The following is an 18,494-nucleotide window of genomic DNA, read 5'->3' as shown; positions in this document are numbered from 1 at the left end:
TGCATGGGGTACCATATCAAATGCCTTGCTGAAATCCATATACATTACATCTACTGCTCTATCTTCATCAACGTGTTTAGTCACATTCTCAAAATATTCAATCAGGCTCGTAAGACACGGCCTGCCTTTGACAAAGCCATGCTGACTATTCCTAATCATATTATGCCTCTCCAAACGTTCATAAATCCTGCCTCTTCGGATCTTCTCCATCAATTTGTAAGACTCACTGGTCTGTAATTTCCTGGGCTATCTCCACTCTCTTTCTTGAATAAGGGAACAACATCCGGAACCCTCCAATCCTCTGGAGCCTCTCCCATTGATGATGCAAAGATCATCGCCAGAAGCTCAGCAATCTCCTCCTTCGCCTCCCACAGTAGCCTGGGGTACATCTCGTCTGGTCCTGGTGACTTATCCAACTTGATGCTTTCCAAAAGCTCCAGCACATCCTCTTTCTTAATATCTGTATGCTCAAGCTTTTCAGTCTGCTGTAAGTCATCCCTACAATTGCCAAGATCCTTTTCTGTAGTGAATACTGAAGCAAAGTACCCATTAAGAACCTCTACCATCTCCTCTGGATGCACACACACTTTTCCACTGTCACACTTGATTGGTTCTATTGTCTCACGTCTTATCCTCTTGCTCTTCACATACTTGTAGAATGCCTTGGGGTTTTCACTAATCTTGTCTGCCTAGGCCTTCTCATGGCCCCTTCTGGCTCTCCTAATTTCTTTCTTAAGCTCCTTCTGGCTAACCTCATAATCTTCTAGATCTCTATCATTACCTAGTTTTTTGAAACTTTCATAAGCTCTTCTTTTCTTTTTGACTAGATTTACAACAGCCTTTGTACACCATGGTTCCTACCATCCTTTCCGTCTCATTGGAACGTACCTATGCAGAATTCCACGCAAATATCCCTGAACATTTGCCGCATTTCTTCCGTACATTTTCCTGAGAACATCTGTTTCCAATTTATGCTTCCAAGTTCCTGCCCAATATCCTTATATTTCCCCTTACTCCAATTATACGCTTTCCTAACTTGTCTGTTCCTATCGCTCTCCAATGCTATGGTAAAGGAGATAGAATTGTGATCACTATCTCCAAAATCCTCTCCCACTGAGAGACCTGACACCTGACCAGGTTCATTTCCCACTACCAGATTAAGTACAACCTCTCTTCTTCTAGGCTTATCTACATATTGTGTCAAGAAGCCTTTCTGAACACACTTAACATACTCCACCCCATCTAAACCCCTTGCTCCAGGGAGATGCCAATCAATAGTTGAGAAATTAAAATCTCCCACCACGACAACCCTGTTATTATTACACCTTTCCAGAATCTGTCTCCCTATCTGCTCCTCGATGTCCCTGTTATTCCTGCCTGTGGCCATCAAACTTTACAACTCCTCCTTTGGAGGGTCAGACACCCTGAGTCAATAGGCTGGTCCTGGACTTATTCCCTGGCATAGTTTACATATTACTATTTAATTATTTATGGTGCAACTGTAACGAAAACCAATTTCCCTTGGGATCAATAAAGTATGACTACTATTGCGTGGTCTATAAAAAAAACACCCAGTAGAGTTATTGACCCCTTCCTGTTCCTAACTTCCACCCACTGAGATTCTGTAGACAATCCCTCCATGACTTCCTCCTTTTCTGCAGCCATGACACTATCTCTGATCAACAGTGCCATGCCCCCACCTCTTTTGCCTCCTTCCCTGTCCTTTATGAAACATCTAAAGCCTGCCCCTGAGCCATCCAAGTCTCTGCAATGGCCACAACATCATAGCTCCAAGTACTGATCCATGCTTTAAGCTCATCCGCTTTGTTCATAATACTCCTTGCATTAAAATAAACACATCTCAAACCATTGGTCTGACTGCGTCCCTTCTCTATCATCTGCCTATCCTCCCTCTCTCACTGTCTCCAAGCTTTCTCTATTTGTGAGCCAACCATTTCTTCCTCCGTCTCTTCAGTCGGTTCCCACCCTGCAGCAATTCTAGTTTAAACTCTCCCCAATAGCCTTAGCAAACCTCCCTGCCAGGATATTGGTCTCTCTGGGATTCCAGTGCAACCCGTCCTTTTTGTACAGGTCACATCTGCCCCAAAAGAGGTCCCAATGATCCAGAAATCTGAATTCCTGGCCCCTGCTCCAATCCCTCAGCCAAGCATTTATCCTCCAACCTCATTCTATTCCTATACTCACTGTCACATGGCACAGGCAGTAATCATGAGATTGCTACCTTTGAGGTCCTGCTTCTCAACTTCCTTCCTAACTCCCTGTAGTCTGTTTTCAGGACCTCCTCCCCTTTCCTTTCTACGTTGTTGGTATCAATATGTACCACGACCTCTGGCTGTTCTCCTTCCCACCTCAGGATATAGTGGACGTGATCAGAAACATCCCGGGCCCTGGCACCTGGGAGGCAAACTACCATCTGTGTTTCTTTCCTGCATCCACAGAATCGCCTGTCAGACCCCCAACTATAGAGTACCCTATCACTGCTGCCATCCTCTTCCTTTCCCTACCCTTCTGAGCCACAGGGCCAGACTGTTGCTTCCCCCAGCTAGGCCGTTCCCCCCAACAGTACTCAAACTATTACCTACTTATCTGTCTCCCGACGCCCCGGTGTGACTACCTGCTCCTCTCTATCACCTCCTCACTCTCCCTGACCAGACGAAGGTCAATGAGCTGCATCTCCAGTTCCCTAATACGGTCTCTAAGCAGCTGCAGCTTAACACACCTGGCACAGATGTGGTTGACCGGGAGGGTGGCAGTCTCCAGGACTTCCGACATCTGACACCAAGCACAGAACACCAGCCTCACATACATACTTCCTGACTGTATTCAACACAGGCAACCTACCATGCCTCCACCAGTTACCGCCAAAGTCCCATTGAGCTAAAGCCTTCCTACTCTGTCTCCGTCTATTCTGTTGCCCGCTCTATAAAGCTGTCTCCTTTTAAACTCTTCTTGCTGTTCTAACTGGCTGACGTCCACAAGCTTGCGCAGTCGTAACATGGACCACTGTTATACCACCATCAAGAGCGCTTACCATGCTATTCCACGCCCATACTTCGAAGACTCTGATCACTTGGCTGTATTTCTACTCCCTGAGTATAGGCAGAGACTGAAGACTGCACACAGGTAGTGAGGAACAAGAAGGAGCGCTTTGAATCAGTGTTCTGGACTGTATTCAGAGATTCATCTTCGAATCCGGATGAGTATGCCACAGTTGTTACCAACTTCATTAAAACCTATGTGGATGAGTGTGTGCCTACAAAAACTTGCTGTTCATTACCAAAGCAAAAGCCATGGATGAATCAGGTTTGTTGTCTGCTAAGGGCTAGATTTGTGGCATTTAAATCTGTTGACCCAGGTCTGTACAAGAAAACCAAGTATCTCTTGCGGAGGGCTATTTCAAGAGCGAAGAAACAATTCCGAGGTTGGAGGCCACATCAGATGCACATCAACTCTGGAAGGGCTTTGCAGGCCATTACTTCGACAAAGCGAAACCCAACATCATGAACAGCAGTGATGCTTCACTACCAGATGAGCTCAATACCTTTTATGCATGCTTTGAAAGGGAGAATATAACTACAGCTGTGAAAGTCCCTGCTGTAGCTGATGACCCTATGATCTTTGACCCAAGAGGCTGCATCAGGCTGTCTTTCAGAAGGGTGAACCAAAGGCAGCAAGCCCCAATGGAGTACGTGGTAAAGCTCTGAAAACTTCTGCCAACCAACTAGCGGGTGTATTCAAAGACATTTTCAATCTCTCATTGCTACAGTCGGAAGTTCCCTCCTGCTTTAAAAGGGCAACAATTATACCAGTGCCCAAGAAGAGCAGGGTGAGCTGCCTTAACAAATACCGTCCAGTAGCGCTCATATCTGCGGTGATGAAGTGCTTTAAGAGGCTGGTCATGGCCAGAACCAACTCCTGACTCAGCAAGGACAAGGACCTAATGCAATTTGTCTAGATGGCACTTTACAGAACAGATGGAATACAGTGTTGGGAAGTGTGTGGGCATGCACTTCGCTAGAAGAAATGAAAGGGTTGACCATTTTCTAAATGGAGAGAAAATACAAAAAACTGAGATGTAAAGGAATGGGAGTCTTTATGCAGGATTCCCTAAAGGTTAACTTGCAGATTGGGTCTGTGGTGAAGAAGGCAAATGCAATGTTAGCATTCATTTCAAGAGGAATGGAATATAAAAGCAAGGATGCAACTTGACACTTGAGGCCTCACCAAGTACTGTGAGCAGGTTTGGACCCCTTATCACTGAAAGGTTGCGCTGAAACTGGGGAAGGTTCAAAAGAGGTTCACGAAAATGATTCTAGGATTGAATGCCTTGTCATATGAAGAGCATCTGATGGCTCTGGGCCTGTATTCACTAGAATTCAGAAGAATGAAGGGTGACCTCATTGAAACCTATCAAATGGTGAAAGGTCTCGATAGAGTGGACGTGGAGAGGATGTTGCCTGTGGTGGGAGAGTCCAAGACCAGAGGACACATCCTCAGAATAGAGGGGCGTCCTTTCAGAATGGAGACGAGGAGGGATTTCTTTAGCAACAGAGTGGTGAATCTGTGAAATTCTTTACCACAAACAGTTTTTATGTATATTTGAGGCAGAGGGTGGTAGACACTTGATTGGTCAGGGCATGAATGGATACGGGGGAAGGTAGGAAATTGGGGCTGAGAGGAAAATTGGATCAGGCATAATGAAATGAAGGAGCAGGCTCCATGGGCCAAATGGCCTAATTCTGCTCCTATATCTTATGGTCTTAATAGGGGTTACATACCTCATGGATATCTTGTGACTGTCTTATGAGGATGATGTAATGGTCTTGCGGAGGTCACATGATGTAAATTTTCCCGCCGATGTGAGGTCACATGATGACCTGTTCTCAACCAGGGTAGACCCCTGGTGACGCAGTTAGTTTTCCCAGTTGAGCTTTAAGTTTAGTTAGTCAGTTATTCCATATTGCTGTGTATTTTTTTTAATGACGCAGTTTCGTTTTAAAACAGAGTTTTACTTTCTATTGCAAGGTACAGAAGTGTTGGGCCAGTAGTTTCACCAATCGCTGCCAAGTTTGTTGATGTATCTTTTCAGTAGTACTGGAGAGTGAAGACCGGAACCTGAAGGAGACATTTGGCGGTTTTGGAGAGGATCGACCATTATTGAATTCGTTCAAGTAAGAGTGATCTGCATGAGATAACCTCTGCTAAAAGCAGCAAAGGTTTGCAGTATCTAATCTATGGAGGAAAAAGGTCAGTGCCTTTAAACCGTTTTATTTCCGTTGTTGTGAGTCCTGCAGACAAGGCAGGTTCCAGCTGGGATCACCAGTAACGTTGAGTCTTCGAGGAATTCTTTACTTCAGGAAAGTCTCTCCTAATTGACTGTATAAATCTCTTGGACTGTCAAATTTACCATTCTAAGAACTGTTTTCTAATTTACCACTTTAAGACTGTGTTCGCATTTACCTGTACGGGGTCTTTCTTTTGTTACATTTAAAATGGCGACTTTGTTATGTTAATCTGGGGAATGCGGCTTTGTTGTGCTTTAATGCTGAAGAGAGTTTGCACTAGCAGTTTGTTTTACTTTAAATTGAGATAGCAGCCTTCTATTAGCCAATGGGTGGTTATGTATCATTTTGTTTTCGGATACCATGTTGTATGATATGACTGTGGACGGGGTTTTGGCAGGGAGTCGGAGGAGAGACGGGGAGGACCGCGGACATGTGGAGAGGCTCCGGTCCATCACTCAGGGTGGTGCCAAGCCATGAGTCGATGGAATTCGGGTGGTCGTCTGACGTCGAACTGAGCTCCAACGGTAGCGTGCGAAGAACTTGGACTTTGATAAGTGTTGGCGCCTTTTTTTTTCATTACTTTCCTCTCTGTATCAAATGTATATTAATGTCATAGAATTAGTAATATCTATAAAGTGTACCTGTTAAAATTTACTGGGTGTGCTGGCTGATGATTGATGTTGTGATTGATTCGGGCGGCCACCAACCCTGTGGGGAGTGTTGAAGCAGGTGCTGGGCGGGATTTCCCCTAGACATACACGAGCCAATATAACGGAACGTTACATACCGCTTTAAGAACTAGTACTGAGTTTAGAGGTTTGTTAAATGGCCGAATAGCAGTTTACTTCCGGTTAAGGTTTTCGTTTGTTTACCTTTTTACTAATTTTGAGTAGAGTTTAATAAATGTTTATTTGTTTATAAAACCTGACTCATTTCTATATTCATTGTTGCCGGTCACGTGAGAATAGGTCTATAGCAGATGCAATCTTATTGACTCTTCACCCTGCCTAAGGTCATCTGAACAATACAAACACCCATGTCAGGATGCTGTTCACTGACTATGGCTCAACGTTTAACACCATCATTCCTACAGTACCGATCAAAAAGCTACAGAACCTGGACCTCCGTACCTCCCTCTGCAATTGGATCCTCTGCTTTCTAATCAGAAGACTTCAATTGCACAGATTTGTAATAACATCTTTTCCTCACTGATCTCAAGGATGTGTGCTTAGCTCACTACTCTGCTCCCTCTATACCCAAGACTGCATGGCTAGGCATAGCTCAAATGCCATCTATGAATTTGCTGATGATACAATAATTGCAGGCAGAATCTCAGATGGAGATGAGAGGGCGTACAGGAGCGAGACATATCAACTAGTTGAGTGGCGTCACAGCAACAACCTTGTTCTCAACATACGACCAAAGAGCTGAGTGTGGACTTCAGAAAGAGTATGACGAGGGAACATGAACTAATCCTCATCGAGGGATCAAAAGTGGAAAGACTGAGCAATTTCAAGTTCCTAGGTGTCAAGATCTCTGAGGATCTAACCTGGTCCCAACATATCGATGCAGTTATAAAGAAGGCAAGACAGTGGCTATATTTCATTAGGAGTTTGAAGTGATTAGGTTTGTCACCTAAAACACCCAAAAACCTCTATAGATGTACTGTGGAGAGCAATCTGACAGGCTGCATCACTGGTATGGGAAAGTGGGGGGAGGGTGCTACTGCACAGGATCGAAAGCTACAGAAAGTTGTACAATTTTAAAGTTAGCTCCATCATAGGTACCTAGCCTCTGTTACATCCAAGCAATCTTCAAGAAGCAATGCCCCAGAAACTTGTTCATTATGAAAGACCCCCACCAGAACATGCCCTCTTCTCATTGTTACCGCAGGAAGGAGGTACTGAAGCCTGAAGGCACACATTCAGCAATTCAGGAACAGCTTCTTCCCCTCTGCCATCTGATTTCTGAACTGAAATTGAACCCATGAACAGTACCTCACTTTTTTATTATTCCTATTTTTGCACTCTTTTTAATTTAACTACTTAAATTCATATCTACTTAATATAATTCATATTTATTGATTTTTCTATATTTATCATGTATTGCAATGCACTGCTGCCACTAAGTAAACAAATTTCACAACTTATGCCAGTGTTATTAAACCTGATTCTGACTGTGTACATTTTAATTCTGCCCACACAAATATTGATTTGATTTAGTTTTTTACTGTTTACTCCTCCATATAGTATTCTTTTTTGACATTTAGAAACTTTTCATTTCATTACTTTTGAAAGCATCTTTGCTTTATGGATTCTTTTTTACATGTGTCTAAGACTTTAATACAAAGTACCATTCTCCATGAAAATGGAACAGAAAAGCTGTACAAAAAAACAACAGTATTATAGTTGAGAAATAGAACATTGACTAATAAATGGCCATAGTAATAAGGAATGAGAACTGGTTATTTTTCTGCTACTTTGCTTGGGTTAGCAGATTTTAGAACTTCTACGCAAGTAGTTTATTCGTCCTGTGAGCCAAAGGCACCTTTTGCTCCTACATCTCCGGAGAGGAAGTGTGTAAGAGAGGGTGCTCCAGAAAAGGCTGTCAAGACACCTGGGGTTCCCTCTGGCATTCTATTAGATCAGTTGATTGGTTGGTAAGTATTCTTCCCATCTGTATTTTAGTGAAGTGGTTTATGAGTAGTCATTACATAATTCTAATAAAGTAGTTTTAATAATCTTTAACACATGTCATAGTCATACTTTATTGATCCCGGGGGAAATTGGTTTCCGTTACAGTTGCACCATAAATAATAAATAGTAATAGAACCATAAATAGTTAAATAGTAATACGTAAATTATGCCAGTAAATTATGAAATAAGTCCAGGACCAGCCTATCAGCGCAAGTCTGACCCTCCTAGGGAGGAGTTGTAAAGTTTGATGGCCACAGGCAGGAATGACTTCCTATGACGCTCTGTGCTACATCTCGGTGGAATGAGTCTCTGGCTGAATGTACTCCTGTGCCCACCCAGTACATTATGTAGTGGATGGGAGACATTGACCAAGATGGCATGCAACTTAGACAGCATCCTCTTTTCAGACACCACCGTGAGAGAGTCTAGTTCCATCCCTACAACATCACTGGCCTTACGAATGAGTTTGTTGATTCTGTTGGTGTCTGCTGTACCATGCCTCCTTTGTTTGTAAATATTTCTTGCAAAAGAACCAGGAATAACTTAGAATATTTTGCTGCACCTTATTATTCAGAGGCTGATCCCAGAAATCAGCAGAATGCTGTGACATTCCAAAGTGAAGTTTGATAAGGCAGCTCATTTCCCATTCTCAAGGGAACTGACTTTGGATTTAGTGCAAGGAACTCAAGCTGTTTTCACTAGGTTGCTCTTAACCAATTCATGTCATAAGACCTGTGGTATTATAGAGCTAGGAAATGTATTTTGCAGGATGTGAAGCAACCTTTTAATACCATGACAAAAAACATGTTCAGTCTTCCTCATTATTAATGAACTGCAGTTTTCAAATCAAATGTGTGGTAGAACTGGAGAACACCAGCAAAAACATGTCATTTGACTCTCCAAAAGACATGACATGGAATACAAATGCCATTTAAAAATGAGTTTGTATTAAAAATGAGATCAGTTGAGTGTGGCAACAATGTCCAGACAACAAAACGCAGAGTGGCAATTCTACATCAGATAGAAGCTTTATATCAAAATACTGCCTTCATTTGAATCCAGTTTTCATTTCAGTCTCATCCCATGAGTCCAAACTCATTTGAATCCAGTTTCAATTGCACATTTGTCTAGTATGAATTCTCTTCAATTAATACACCTTGGTTTGGAAAGCAGTATGAAGTGGGAAATAACAGGCATTATTGCCTTTCCTGGTTGGTTACATAATGTATTAAGGATGGTATCTATTAGATACTGTAATTCATCAAGCAGAAGTTGCCTAACAATTGGTTTATTGAGATAGGCAAACAGAGTGAGAATAAAGAATTAAACTTTACACTAGTTTGGGAGAAGGAACGTGCATCTTCTACGTTAACAGTACAAATATGAAAGTCACAAAGAAGTTAATTGAAGGGCTGTAATCTAAATCCACTTACCCTCTGACTGCCTCTGCACACAAGGTGACATCTGGTATTTAAGATCACCAACTGGAATCAGAACTGTCACCAATAACAGTAGACACTGAAACATGCCAGCATTTCTTATAGTAAATTACCTCACACTTTCCAAGGGAACACAAAATTCATTTAGCTATTACAGCTGCCTGCACCAAAGTGAATAGCAACAAACACAAAATGCTGGAGGAACTCAGCAGGCCAGGCAGCATCTATGGAAGAAAAAAGTACAGTCCATGTTTCGGGCCGAGACCCTTTGGCAGGACTGGAGAAAAAAGCTGAGGAGTAGATTTAAAAAGTGGCAGGAGGGGAGAGAGAACCACCAGGTGATAAGTGAAACCTGAAGGGGGAGGGATAAAGTAAAGAGCTGGGAAGTTGATTGGTGAAAGAGACAGAAGGTCATGGAAGAAAGAAAAGGAAGGAGTACCACCAGAGAGAGGCGATGGGAGAAGAGCAAGGAGATAAGGCAAGAGAGGGAAAAGGGAATGGGAAATGGTGAAGGAGAGGTGGGGAGGGGGGTCATTACTAGAAGTTTGAGAACTTGATGTTCATGCCCTCAGGTTGGAGGCTACCCAAACGGAATACAAGGTGTTGTTCCTCCAACCTAAGGGTGGCCTGAGCACGACAGTGGAAGACGCTATGGATAGACATATCAGAGTGGGAATGGGAAGTGGAATTAAAATGGGTGGCCACTGGGAGATCCCACTTTTTCCGGCAGATGGAGCGTACAGGCTTGGCAAAGTGGTCTCCCAATCTATGTTGGGTCTCACTGATATACAAGAGGTCACACCCAGAGCACTGGACATAGTATATGACCCCAACAGTCTCACAGGTCAAGTGTTACCTCATCTGGATAAACTGTTTTGGTCCCTGAATGGCAGAGAGGGAGGAGGTGTAGGTGCAGGTGTAGCACTTGTTCCGCTTGTCAGAGGGGAGGGATGAATGGACAAGGGAGTCACGTAGGGAGTGATTCCCTGCGGAAAGCAGAAAGTGGTGGGGGTGGGGAGGGAAAGATGTCCTTGGTGGTGGGATCCTGTTGGAGATGGCAGAAGTTTCAGAGAATTAAGTGCTGGATGAGAAGGCTGGTAAGATGGTAGGTAAGGACAAGAGGAAACCTATTCCTGGTAGCGTGAGGTAAGAGCAGACACGTGAAATGGAAGAGATATGGTTGAGGGCAGTGTTGATGATGTTGGAAGGGAAACCCCTTTCTTTGAAAAAGGAGGACATCTCCTTCATTCCAGAACGAAAGGCCTCATCTTGAGAGTAGATGCAGCAGAGACGGAGGAACTGAGTGAAGGAGATGGCATTTTTACAAGTAACAGGGTGGGAAGAGGTATAGTCCAGGTATTTGTGAGAATCCATGGGTTTTTAAATAGACATCAGTAGATAAGCTGTCTCCAGAGATAGAGACAGAGAGATTGAGAAAGGAGAGGGAGGCGTTGGCGTCGGGGGTGTCTTGTTTGCAGCAATAGTCACAGAAGCTTGGGTTTTCAGGAAAAGACTAGAGAACATTTTTTTAAAACTGTAAGGGAAGTGAGGGAATAAAGATGGTTAAGAAAATGGAGAGAAATCACAGGTATTTCACCTTAACAGGACCTGTTCATTTTGACCTGTGGGCACCTATCAATATCAATCCTATCTTCAAAATAATCAAATGATGCAATAAGGAAGCAATAAACATATTTCTAAATGGATGAATTATTAAATAATCTTTCAGGAGGACCAATACTTGGAAGTGAAAAAGATCAGCCATATCATGTGACGTGGCACTGACACTTACCCACAATAGGGCCGACAGAATACCCGTATTTCGTAAGTTGTTCTCTCAAGTTTTCGTTTGTCATCTGAGTCATATCAATAAAATTGTTCATTGTTGTATTAGCTTTGTCTGTTTTCTTTGTGGATTTCTGTGTAAGAAAGGCACAATTAAAGGTCAGAAATGGACGCAAATGGAGTTTCCATTATTCTTTAAATAATCAACTGAAGTATTGAGTTAAGGCATATGTGTTAGCTCTTAAATCCCAAGTAAACCTTTCTTTACTGCTACATTCTTTTCTACTGTCTTCACTTTATCCGTGGCCAAGCTTTCATCCACAATGACACAGGAGTCCCATACACTGTCACCCTCAACTAAACCCCTACTCCTTCTTTGAACCTGAGGTGAGAGCTACCTGTTTCCTTATTTGATGATGCTTTTCCTCATCCTTTGTCTTTCATTTAATTTGCAATATTCTCCCTTCAGAATATCCTAGGACTATAGAAATGAAGCTAGATCTTAACAGTGGATAAGAATTAAACTCCATATCGAGGGTATAGAAAAGACATCAAACTATGAATAAACACAAGAGATTCTGCAGATGCTGAAAATCCAGAGTAACGCATAATAGCCATTTTAGTCAGAGACCCTTCATCAGGACTACGCTCATTGGTTCTAACAATGGGATCAACCACTCTCAGTTATCCTGTTGAATTCCTCCAGCATTTTGTATATGTTTCTCAAGATTTCCAGCATTTGTAGAATCTTGTGTTTAGACACTCAGAACTTTTGACTGATCTCCATCTTAAATGGACCACCTCTGACCTTTAAAAAGCAACCTCCCAGTTCTAGATCATCTCAATCAAATCTCCCGCCCTGCTCTCATTGGGTTTTTGATATAACCAAGAAAGTCAATCAAGTTCATAAAACATGATATCCCAAACAGAACACTGTACTTAGACTTTCCAGATGCACAGAGGACACCGTATCTGTCAGAATTTCTTCAGTAACTTGCCTACCACAGATTTTGGACTTACTGGCTTTTTGCTTCCAAGTTTTCTATGCCACCTTCTGTGCCGGTGGTATCTGCACCCAGACTTCGAAACAAGAGGTCCCAGGTTTGAATCCGACCCTCTCCTTGCATACTTCCCATCCCAGCGTCGAGCTAGCAACTCAACCTCATAAAACAGACAAACACTAAAGAAACGGCAAGGTTGCCACCCAATGAGCCAAACAAGGTGCGGGAGGAACTTTACCTTTTTACTTTTCTTAAGTGAGGAAATATTAAGATACTTTATTGGTGATGACAAAGTGACCCACGGCAATTACTGAGTCTAACATCAGACTTGGGGAATGAACATGCTATGCAAAAGTCACTCACTACTGTGAGGCAATATAATTTGGAAATAACATCAAGTTGGCGAGCACAGCTGAGATTATCTTTTGCTATGTAGTCTCCAAGCCAAGGACATGGGAACAAATGCCACAGTGTGAATTGCTGTCATGCTCTTCAACTGCAAAGCAATTTCGCTGATGCACAAGGTTTATGGATTAGGAAATAGTTACGGAAGTGGGAATATGAGGGAAAGGGATGGGATTTGGTGATCAGGGCTCATGGAAGGAAAGTGGCGTAGAAATTCAGGGGGGATTGGGAATGGGTTAAAGCATGGAAGTTGAGTAAATACTTAGGGAATATTTTAAAGAGCTGATCATGGATACTGTGGCCCCTCACAATGCAGGGTGTCAGAAGGTGCATCACAGACAAAGCACCAACCTTACACTATTGTCAAATGTACCGAAGTACATTGAAAAGTTTGTTTACACAGATCAAGTTATTATAAAGATAAAATTAGCTCTAAATATCACATGTACATCAAAGCACACAGTGAAATGCGTTGCTTACATCAATAATCACAGTTCGAGGATGTGTTGGGGGCAGTCTGAAAGTGCCGCCCTGCTTCCAGCACCAACATAGCATTCCCACAACTTACAAACTTTAACCCGTACATCTTTGAGATGTGGGAGGAAACCAGAGTACCCGGAGGAAACCCACACAATCATGGGGAGCACATGCAAATTCCTTACAAACACTGGTAAGAACTGAGCCCAGGTTGCTATAATAGTGATACGCTAACTACTGTGGTATCATACTGCACTTTGCAGTAGTACAAGACAATAACAGATTGCAGAATAAAGTGAAAAAGCTACAGAGAAAATGCAGTACAAGGTGGTAAAAACAGGATGACTTGCACCATCTAGACACCATCTTCTCACTACTACCATTGGGCAGGAGGTACAGGAGCCTTAGGACCCACACCAGCAGGCTCAGGGACAGTTATTACCCTACAAACATCAGGTTCCTCAACCGGCATGGATAACTTCACTCACCTCAACTCTGAACTGATTTCACAATCTACAGATTCTCTGTCAAGGACTCAACAACTCATTTTCTCAGTATTGTTTATTTACTTGCCTGTCTTTATTTATGTAAAGTATTTCATAAATTCTATTGTACTTCTTTCTTTTCTTGTAAACACCTGTATGAAAATGAATCTTAAGGTAGTGTATGGTAAAATACGTTCTTGATAATAAATTTAATTTGACTTTGAATATCTTAACAAGGTAGATTGAGAGGTCAAGAGTCCATCTTAACATATCAGGGAAGCATTCAATCATCTTATAACAACGGGATAAAAGCTGTCTTTGAGCTTGTCTGAGGCCTTGGAGTGGAAATTGGGGGTAAAGGAAGGATTGCATTGTGATTGTCACAGCTGTGAAATCCAAATTACACTGCCAAATCATATTATAATTTTCAATCCATATTGAGTAAGTTAATTTGTTTCTTTCACTTTCCCCTCACAAATTCCACAACAGCAAATTTTGTTCTATTTCAAATTTTTGGGTACCAATATGTTAAATCTACAAGGGCAAATTTCCATGATCTGAATGTCTATAAGGCGGGGATCTAACAGTTAGGTTAGCCAGATGAAGTAAAAAGGATTTATAGAGCACCACAGCACAGAAACAAGCCTTTCAGCTCAACATACCGAACTGTTATTTTGCCTAGTCTCATTGACCTGCACCTGAAACATAGCCCTCCATACCCCTCCGCCCATAAGGTTTTTTAAAATTCAAAGTCCTCTATGCCTTAGCTCACTCCAAAGTATCATCCCACTGTCCCATCTCTTCACACTCATCATTTATAAAAACTTCTATTAAGTCACCCTCTCCCCCCATCTCAGGTAAGAAAAAAGTCTGAAGTTCTTTAAACTACCTTGTAACTGTAGACTCTTACATGATTGGTAAAAGCAACAGTAACTGTACACAATGCTCCAGTAGAGTACTGATCAGTGTTTCATAGGGTTTCAGCATATCACCCTTGCTGTTACACTCCAAAATTCTGTACATTCGTAGCACCTTTACTTTCTTAGAAATTGTGAAAATGTGACGACATCTAAAATGTGGACAAACTTTTATAGATCTGTGGCAGATAGTATATTGACAAACACGAGGAAATCTGCAGATGCTGGAATTTCAAGCAACACACATAAAAATTGCTGGTGAACGCAACAGGCCAGGCAGCAACTATAGAAAGAGGTACAGTCGACATTTTGGGCTGAGACCCTTCGCCAGGACCAACTGCAAGAAGAGATAGTAAGAGATTTGAAAGTGGGAGGGGGAGATCCAAAATGAGAGGAGAAGACAGGAGGGGGAGGGATGGAGCTAACAGCTAGAAAGTTGATTAGCAAAAGGGATATGAGAGGATCATGGGAAGGGAGGCCGAGGGAGAAAGAAAGGGGGAGGAGGGAAGCCCAGAGGATGGGCAAGGAGTATAGTGAGAAGGACAGAGGGAGAAAAAGGACAGAGAGAGAAAAATTTAATAATAAATAAATAACAGATGGGGTACGAAGGGGAGGTGGGGCATTAACGGAAGTTAGAGAAGTCAATGTTCATGCCATCAGGTTGCAGGCTACCCAGACGGAATATAAGGTGTTGTTCCTCCAACCTGAGTGTGGTAGAGGAGGCCGTGGATCGACATATCAGAATGGGAATGGGATGTGGAATTAAAATGTGTAGCCACTGGGAGATCCTGCTTTCTCTGGCAGACAGAGCGTAGGTGTTCAGCGAAACTGTCTCCCAGCCTGCTTCGGGTCTCGCTAATATATAGCAGGCCGCATCAGGAGCACCGGACGCAGTATATCACCCCAGCCGACTCACAGGTGAAGTGTCGCCTCACCTGGAAGGACTGTCTGGGGCCCTGAATGGTGGTGAGGGAGGAAGTGTAAGGGCATGTGTAGCACTTGTTCCGCTTACAAGGATAAGTGCCGGGAGGGAGATCGGTGGGAAGGGATGGGGGACGAATTGACAAGGGAGTCTCGTAGGGAGTGATCCCTGCGGAAAGCAAGGGGTGGCGGGGGAGGGGGGAGGGAAAGAGATGCTTAGTGGTGGGATCCCGCTGGAGATGGCAGAAGTTACGGAGAATTATATGTTGGACCCCAGAGGCTGATGGGGTGGTAGGTGAGGACAAGGGGAACCCTATTGCTAGTGGGGTGACGGGAGGATGGGGTGAGAGCAGATGTGCGTGAAATGGGAGAGATGCATTTGAGAGCAGAGTTGATGGTGGAGGGAGGGAAGCCCCTTTCTTTAAAAAAGGAGGACATCTCCTTCGTCCTGGAATGAAAAGCCTTATCCTGAGAGCAGATGCGGCGGAGACGGAGGAATTGCGAGAAGGGGATGGCATTTTTGCAAGAGACAGGGTGAGAAGAGGAATAGTCCAGGTAGCTGTGAGAGTCCGTATGTCTACTATAAGCCTACGGACTCTCACAGCTACCTGGACTATTCCTCTTCTCACCCTGTTTCTACTGATATCTACTATAAGCCTACGGACTTCCAAAACAGGTAACTTCCAGAACAGATCCTGGCAGAACACCACGAGTCACTGACCTCCAGGCAGAAAATGCTCCATATACAACTTTCTCCCTTCTGAATCCACATAGCTAATGTCCCTGGATCCCATGCCTAACTTTCTAAACGAACCTACAATGGGGAACCTTTTCAAATTCCTTATTAAAATCTAAATAGGTGCACCGCATACACTCCTCTACCTTTATCAATTTGTTTTGTCATTTCTCAAAGAATTAAATCAGCCTTGTGAGGCATGACCTGCCCCTCACAAAGCCATGCTGACGATCTAAAATCAGACTATACTTCTACAAATGTTCATAAATCCTGTCTCTAAGAATCCTTGCCAATTGCACTGGACAACAAAGGTTTTGCTTCCTGAATACTTTTAGGTGTATCTTGTGGATTTTAGTCTGATCATGAAAATCACCATGAAATTTCCATACCACACACCATTTTTAAAAAATTGCCTATACTTGTTCTTTCAATTCATAATTCAAGTCAGAATAACTAATACCAAGATTAAGGAAGGCATTTTTGTTGGTCCACAAATCAAATAGGTCAACAATGACAGGCAATTCAAAGAACTTCTAGTGAGACTGGAGAAAATCAGACTGAAGTCATTCAAGGATGTCGTTGAAAATTTTCTTGGTAACGACAGAGCACCAAACTACATGCAGCTGATTGACAAAATGCTTCAAGCATACAAAACCATAAAGTGCAACATGTCACTAAAGATTCATTTTCCACATTTCTGTTTAAACTTCTTCCCTGCAAATCTTGGCATTGTCAGTGACCAGCATAGTGAATGGTTTCACTAGGACATTGCCCTCATGGAGAAACAGTATCAGGGCAACTGAAACCCATCAATGCTGGCTGACTGTTGTTGGACACTTAAGTGAGAAGCCTCAGACACTGAATACAAATGAAAATCAACAAAACACTTTTAGCTTAGTCAAAAGCATCAGTACCATTAGGCAATTAAATGCATTATAGTCAGTAAAAGATAATTTCTTGTTTCTCCTAATTCCTACGTGAAACAAGTAGTCTGAAATTATATTTGTGATCAGCTTCAACAAAAAATTATATTTGTGATCAGCTATCATAAACAAAAAAATTCTGAGGAAGCAACACTTTGGGAAAACAGGAGTTTTTCAGTGTTGTTTGCCCATGATTGATGTAAGACTCACTAGTCTATAGTTCTCATTTGCCACCCTCCAATCATTTGGTACTGTTCCTGTGGCCAGTGAGGATGTAAAGAAGATGTCAAAGGTGCAGCAATCTCTTTGCTTAATTCCCAGTGACCTGAGGTATAGGTCATCCAGCCCAGGGGATTTAACTATCATAATGCTTTTCAGAAGTTCCAGCACTTCCTCTTTTTTAAAGCTGTCATGTTCCAACATATTAACCTGCTCTACACTGGGCCTCACATTCTTCATGATCTCTCTCATTGGTGAATACTGAAACAAAGTATTAAGGACCTCTCCTACCTCCTCCAACTCCAGGCATGTTTCTTCTATCCGATTGGTTCTACCCTCACTCTAGTCATCCTCCTTTCTTTACATATGTGTAGAACACCTTAGGACTTGCCTTAATCCTGCTCACCAAAGCCTTCTCATGTCTCCTAGGTCCATTCTTCAGCTCCTTCCTGGCTACCTTGTAACTCTCCAGAGCCCTGTCTGATCCTTGCTTCCTAAAGTTAAGTAAGCTTCTTCCTTCCTCTTGACTCAATGTTCTTCATCTCTGATCAACTATGCTTCCTTCAACCTACCATTCTTTCCCTGTCTGAATGAGACATACCTATCCAGAATCAATGCCAGTGCTACCTAAACAACCTCCACATTTCCATTGTGCATTTACCTGAGTACAGCTGTTCCCAATTTACACTCCCAAGTTCTTGTGTAATAGCATCATTAATTTGTACTCCCCCAATTAAGTATTTTCCCATAAGATCTACTTCTAACACTGTCCAAGGGCTATGGTAATGGTCAAGGAATTGTGGTCAATGTCTCCGAAACGCTCATCCACCAAGAGATCTGTCACCTGACCTTCAATGGCTAGTACCAAATTCAGAATGGCCTCCTGGACCAACTTAACAAATTCTGCCCCCATCTAAAACTTTTGCACTAAAGGAAGTGTCATTTAATATTAGAGAAGTTGAAGTCAGCCATGACAACAACCCTGTCTCCCAATCTGCTCCTCAGTATTTCTGTATTAGAAGGTCTGTAGAATACTCCCAATAGTGATCACTCTACCCGTTTCTGACTTTGACCCATACTGACTCAGTAGGTGACCCCCTCCAGGATGTCTCCCCCCCCCCCCATTTTGCAGCTGCGATAGTATCCTCGATTAGCAATGCCACTCCCCAACCTCCTTTACCTCC

General features: G+C 42.7%; 1 protein-coding gene across 1 annotated transcript in view; it reads right to left on the bottom strand.

Annotated features, from left to right (window-relative positions):
* Positions 1-18,494, bottom strand: part of LOC140186740 (lamina-associated polypeptide 2, isoforms beta/delta/epsilon/gamma-like) — a 47,602-nt gene that overhangs the window by 20,075 nt on the left and 9,033 nt on the right. The window contains exon 2 of the mRNA XM_072241256.1: positions 11,234-11,360. Coding sequence (XP_072097357.1) covers positions 11,234-11,360 — 127 coding nt within the window. The remainder of the gene's footprint in view (positions 1-11,233; positions 11,361-18,494) is intronic.

The sequence above is a fragment of the Mobula birostris genome, chromosome 23 (genome assembly GCF_030028105.1).
Source record: "Mobula birostris isolate sMobBir1 chromosome 23, sMobBir1.hap1, whole genome shotgun sequence".
Taxonomy (NCBI): Eukaryota; Metazoa; Chordata; class Chondrichthyes; order Myliobatiformes; family Myliobatidae; genus Mobula; species Mobula birostris.
This window is presented reverse-complemented; position numbering and strand designations above follow the sequence as displayed.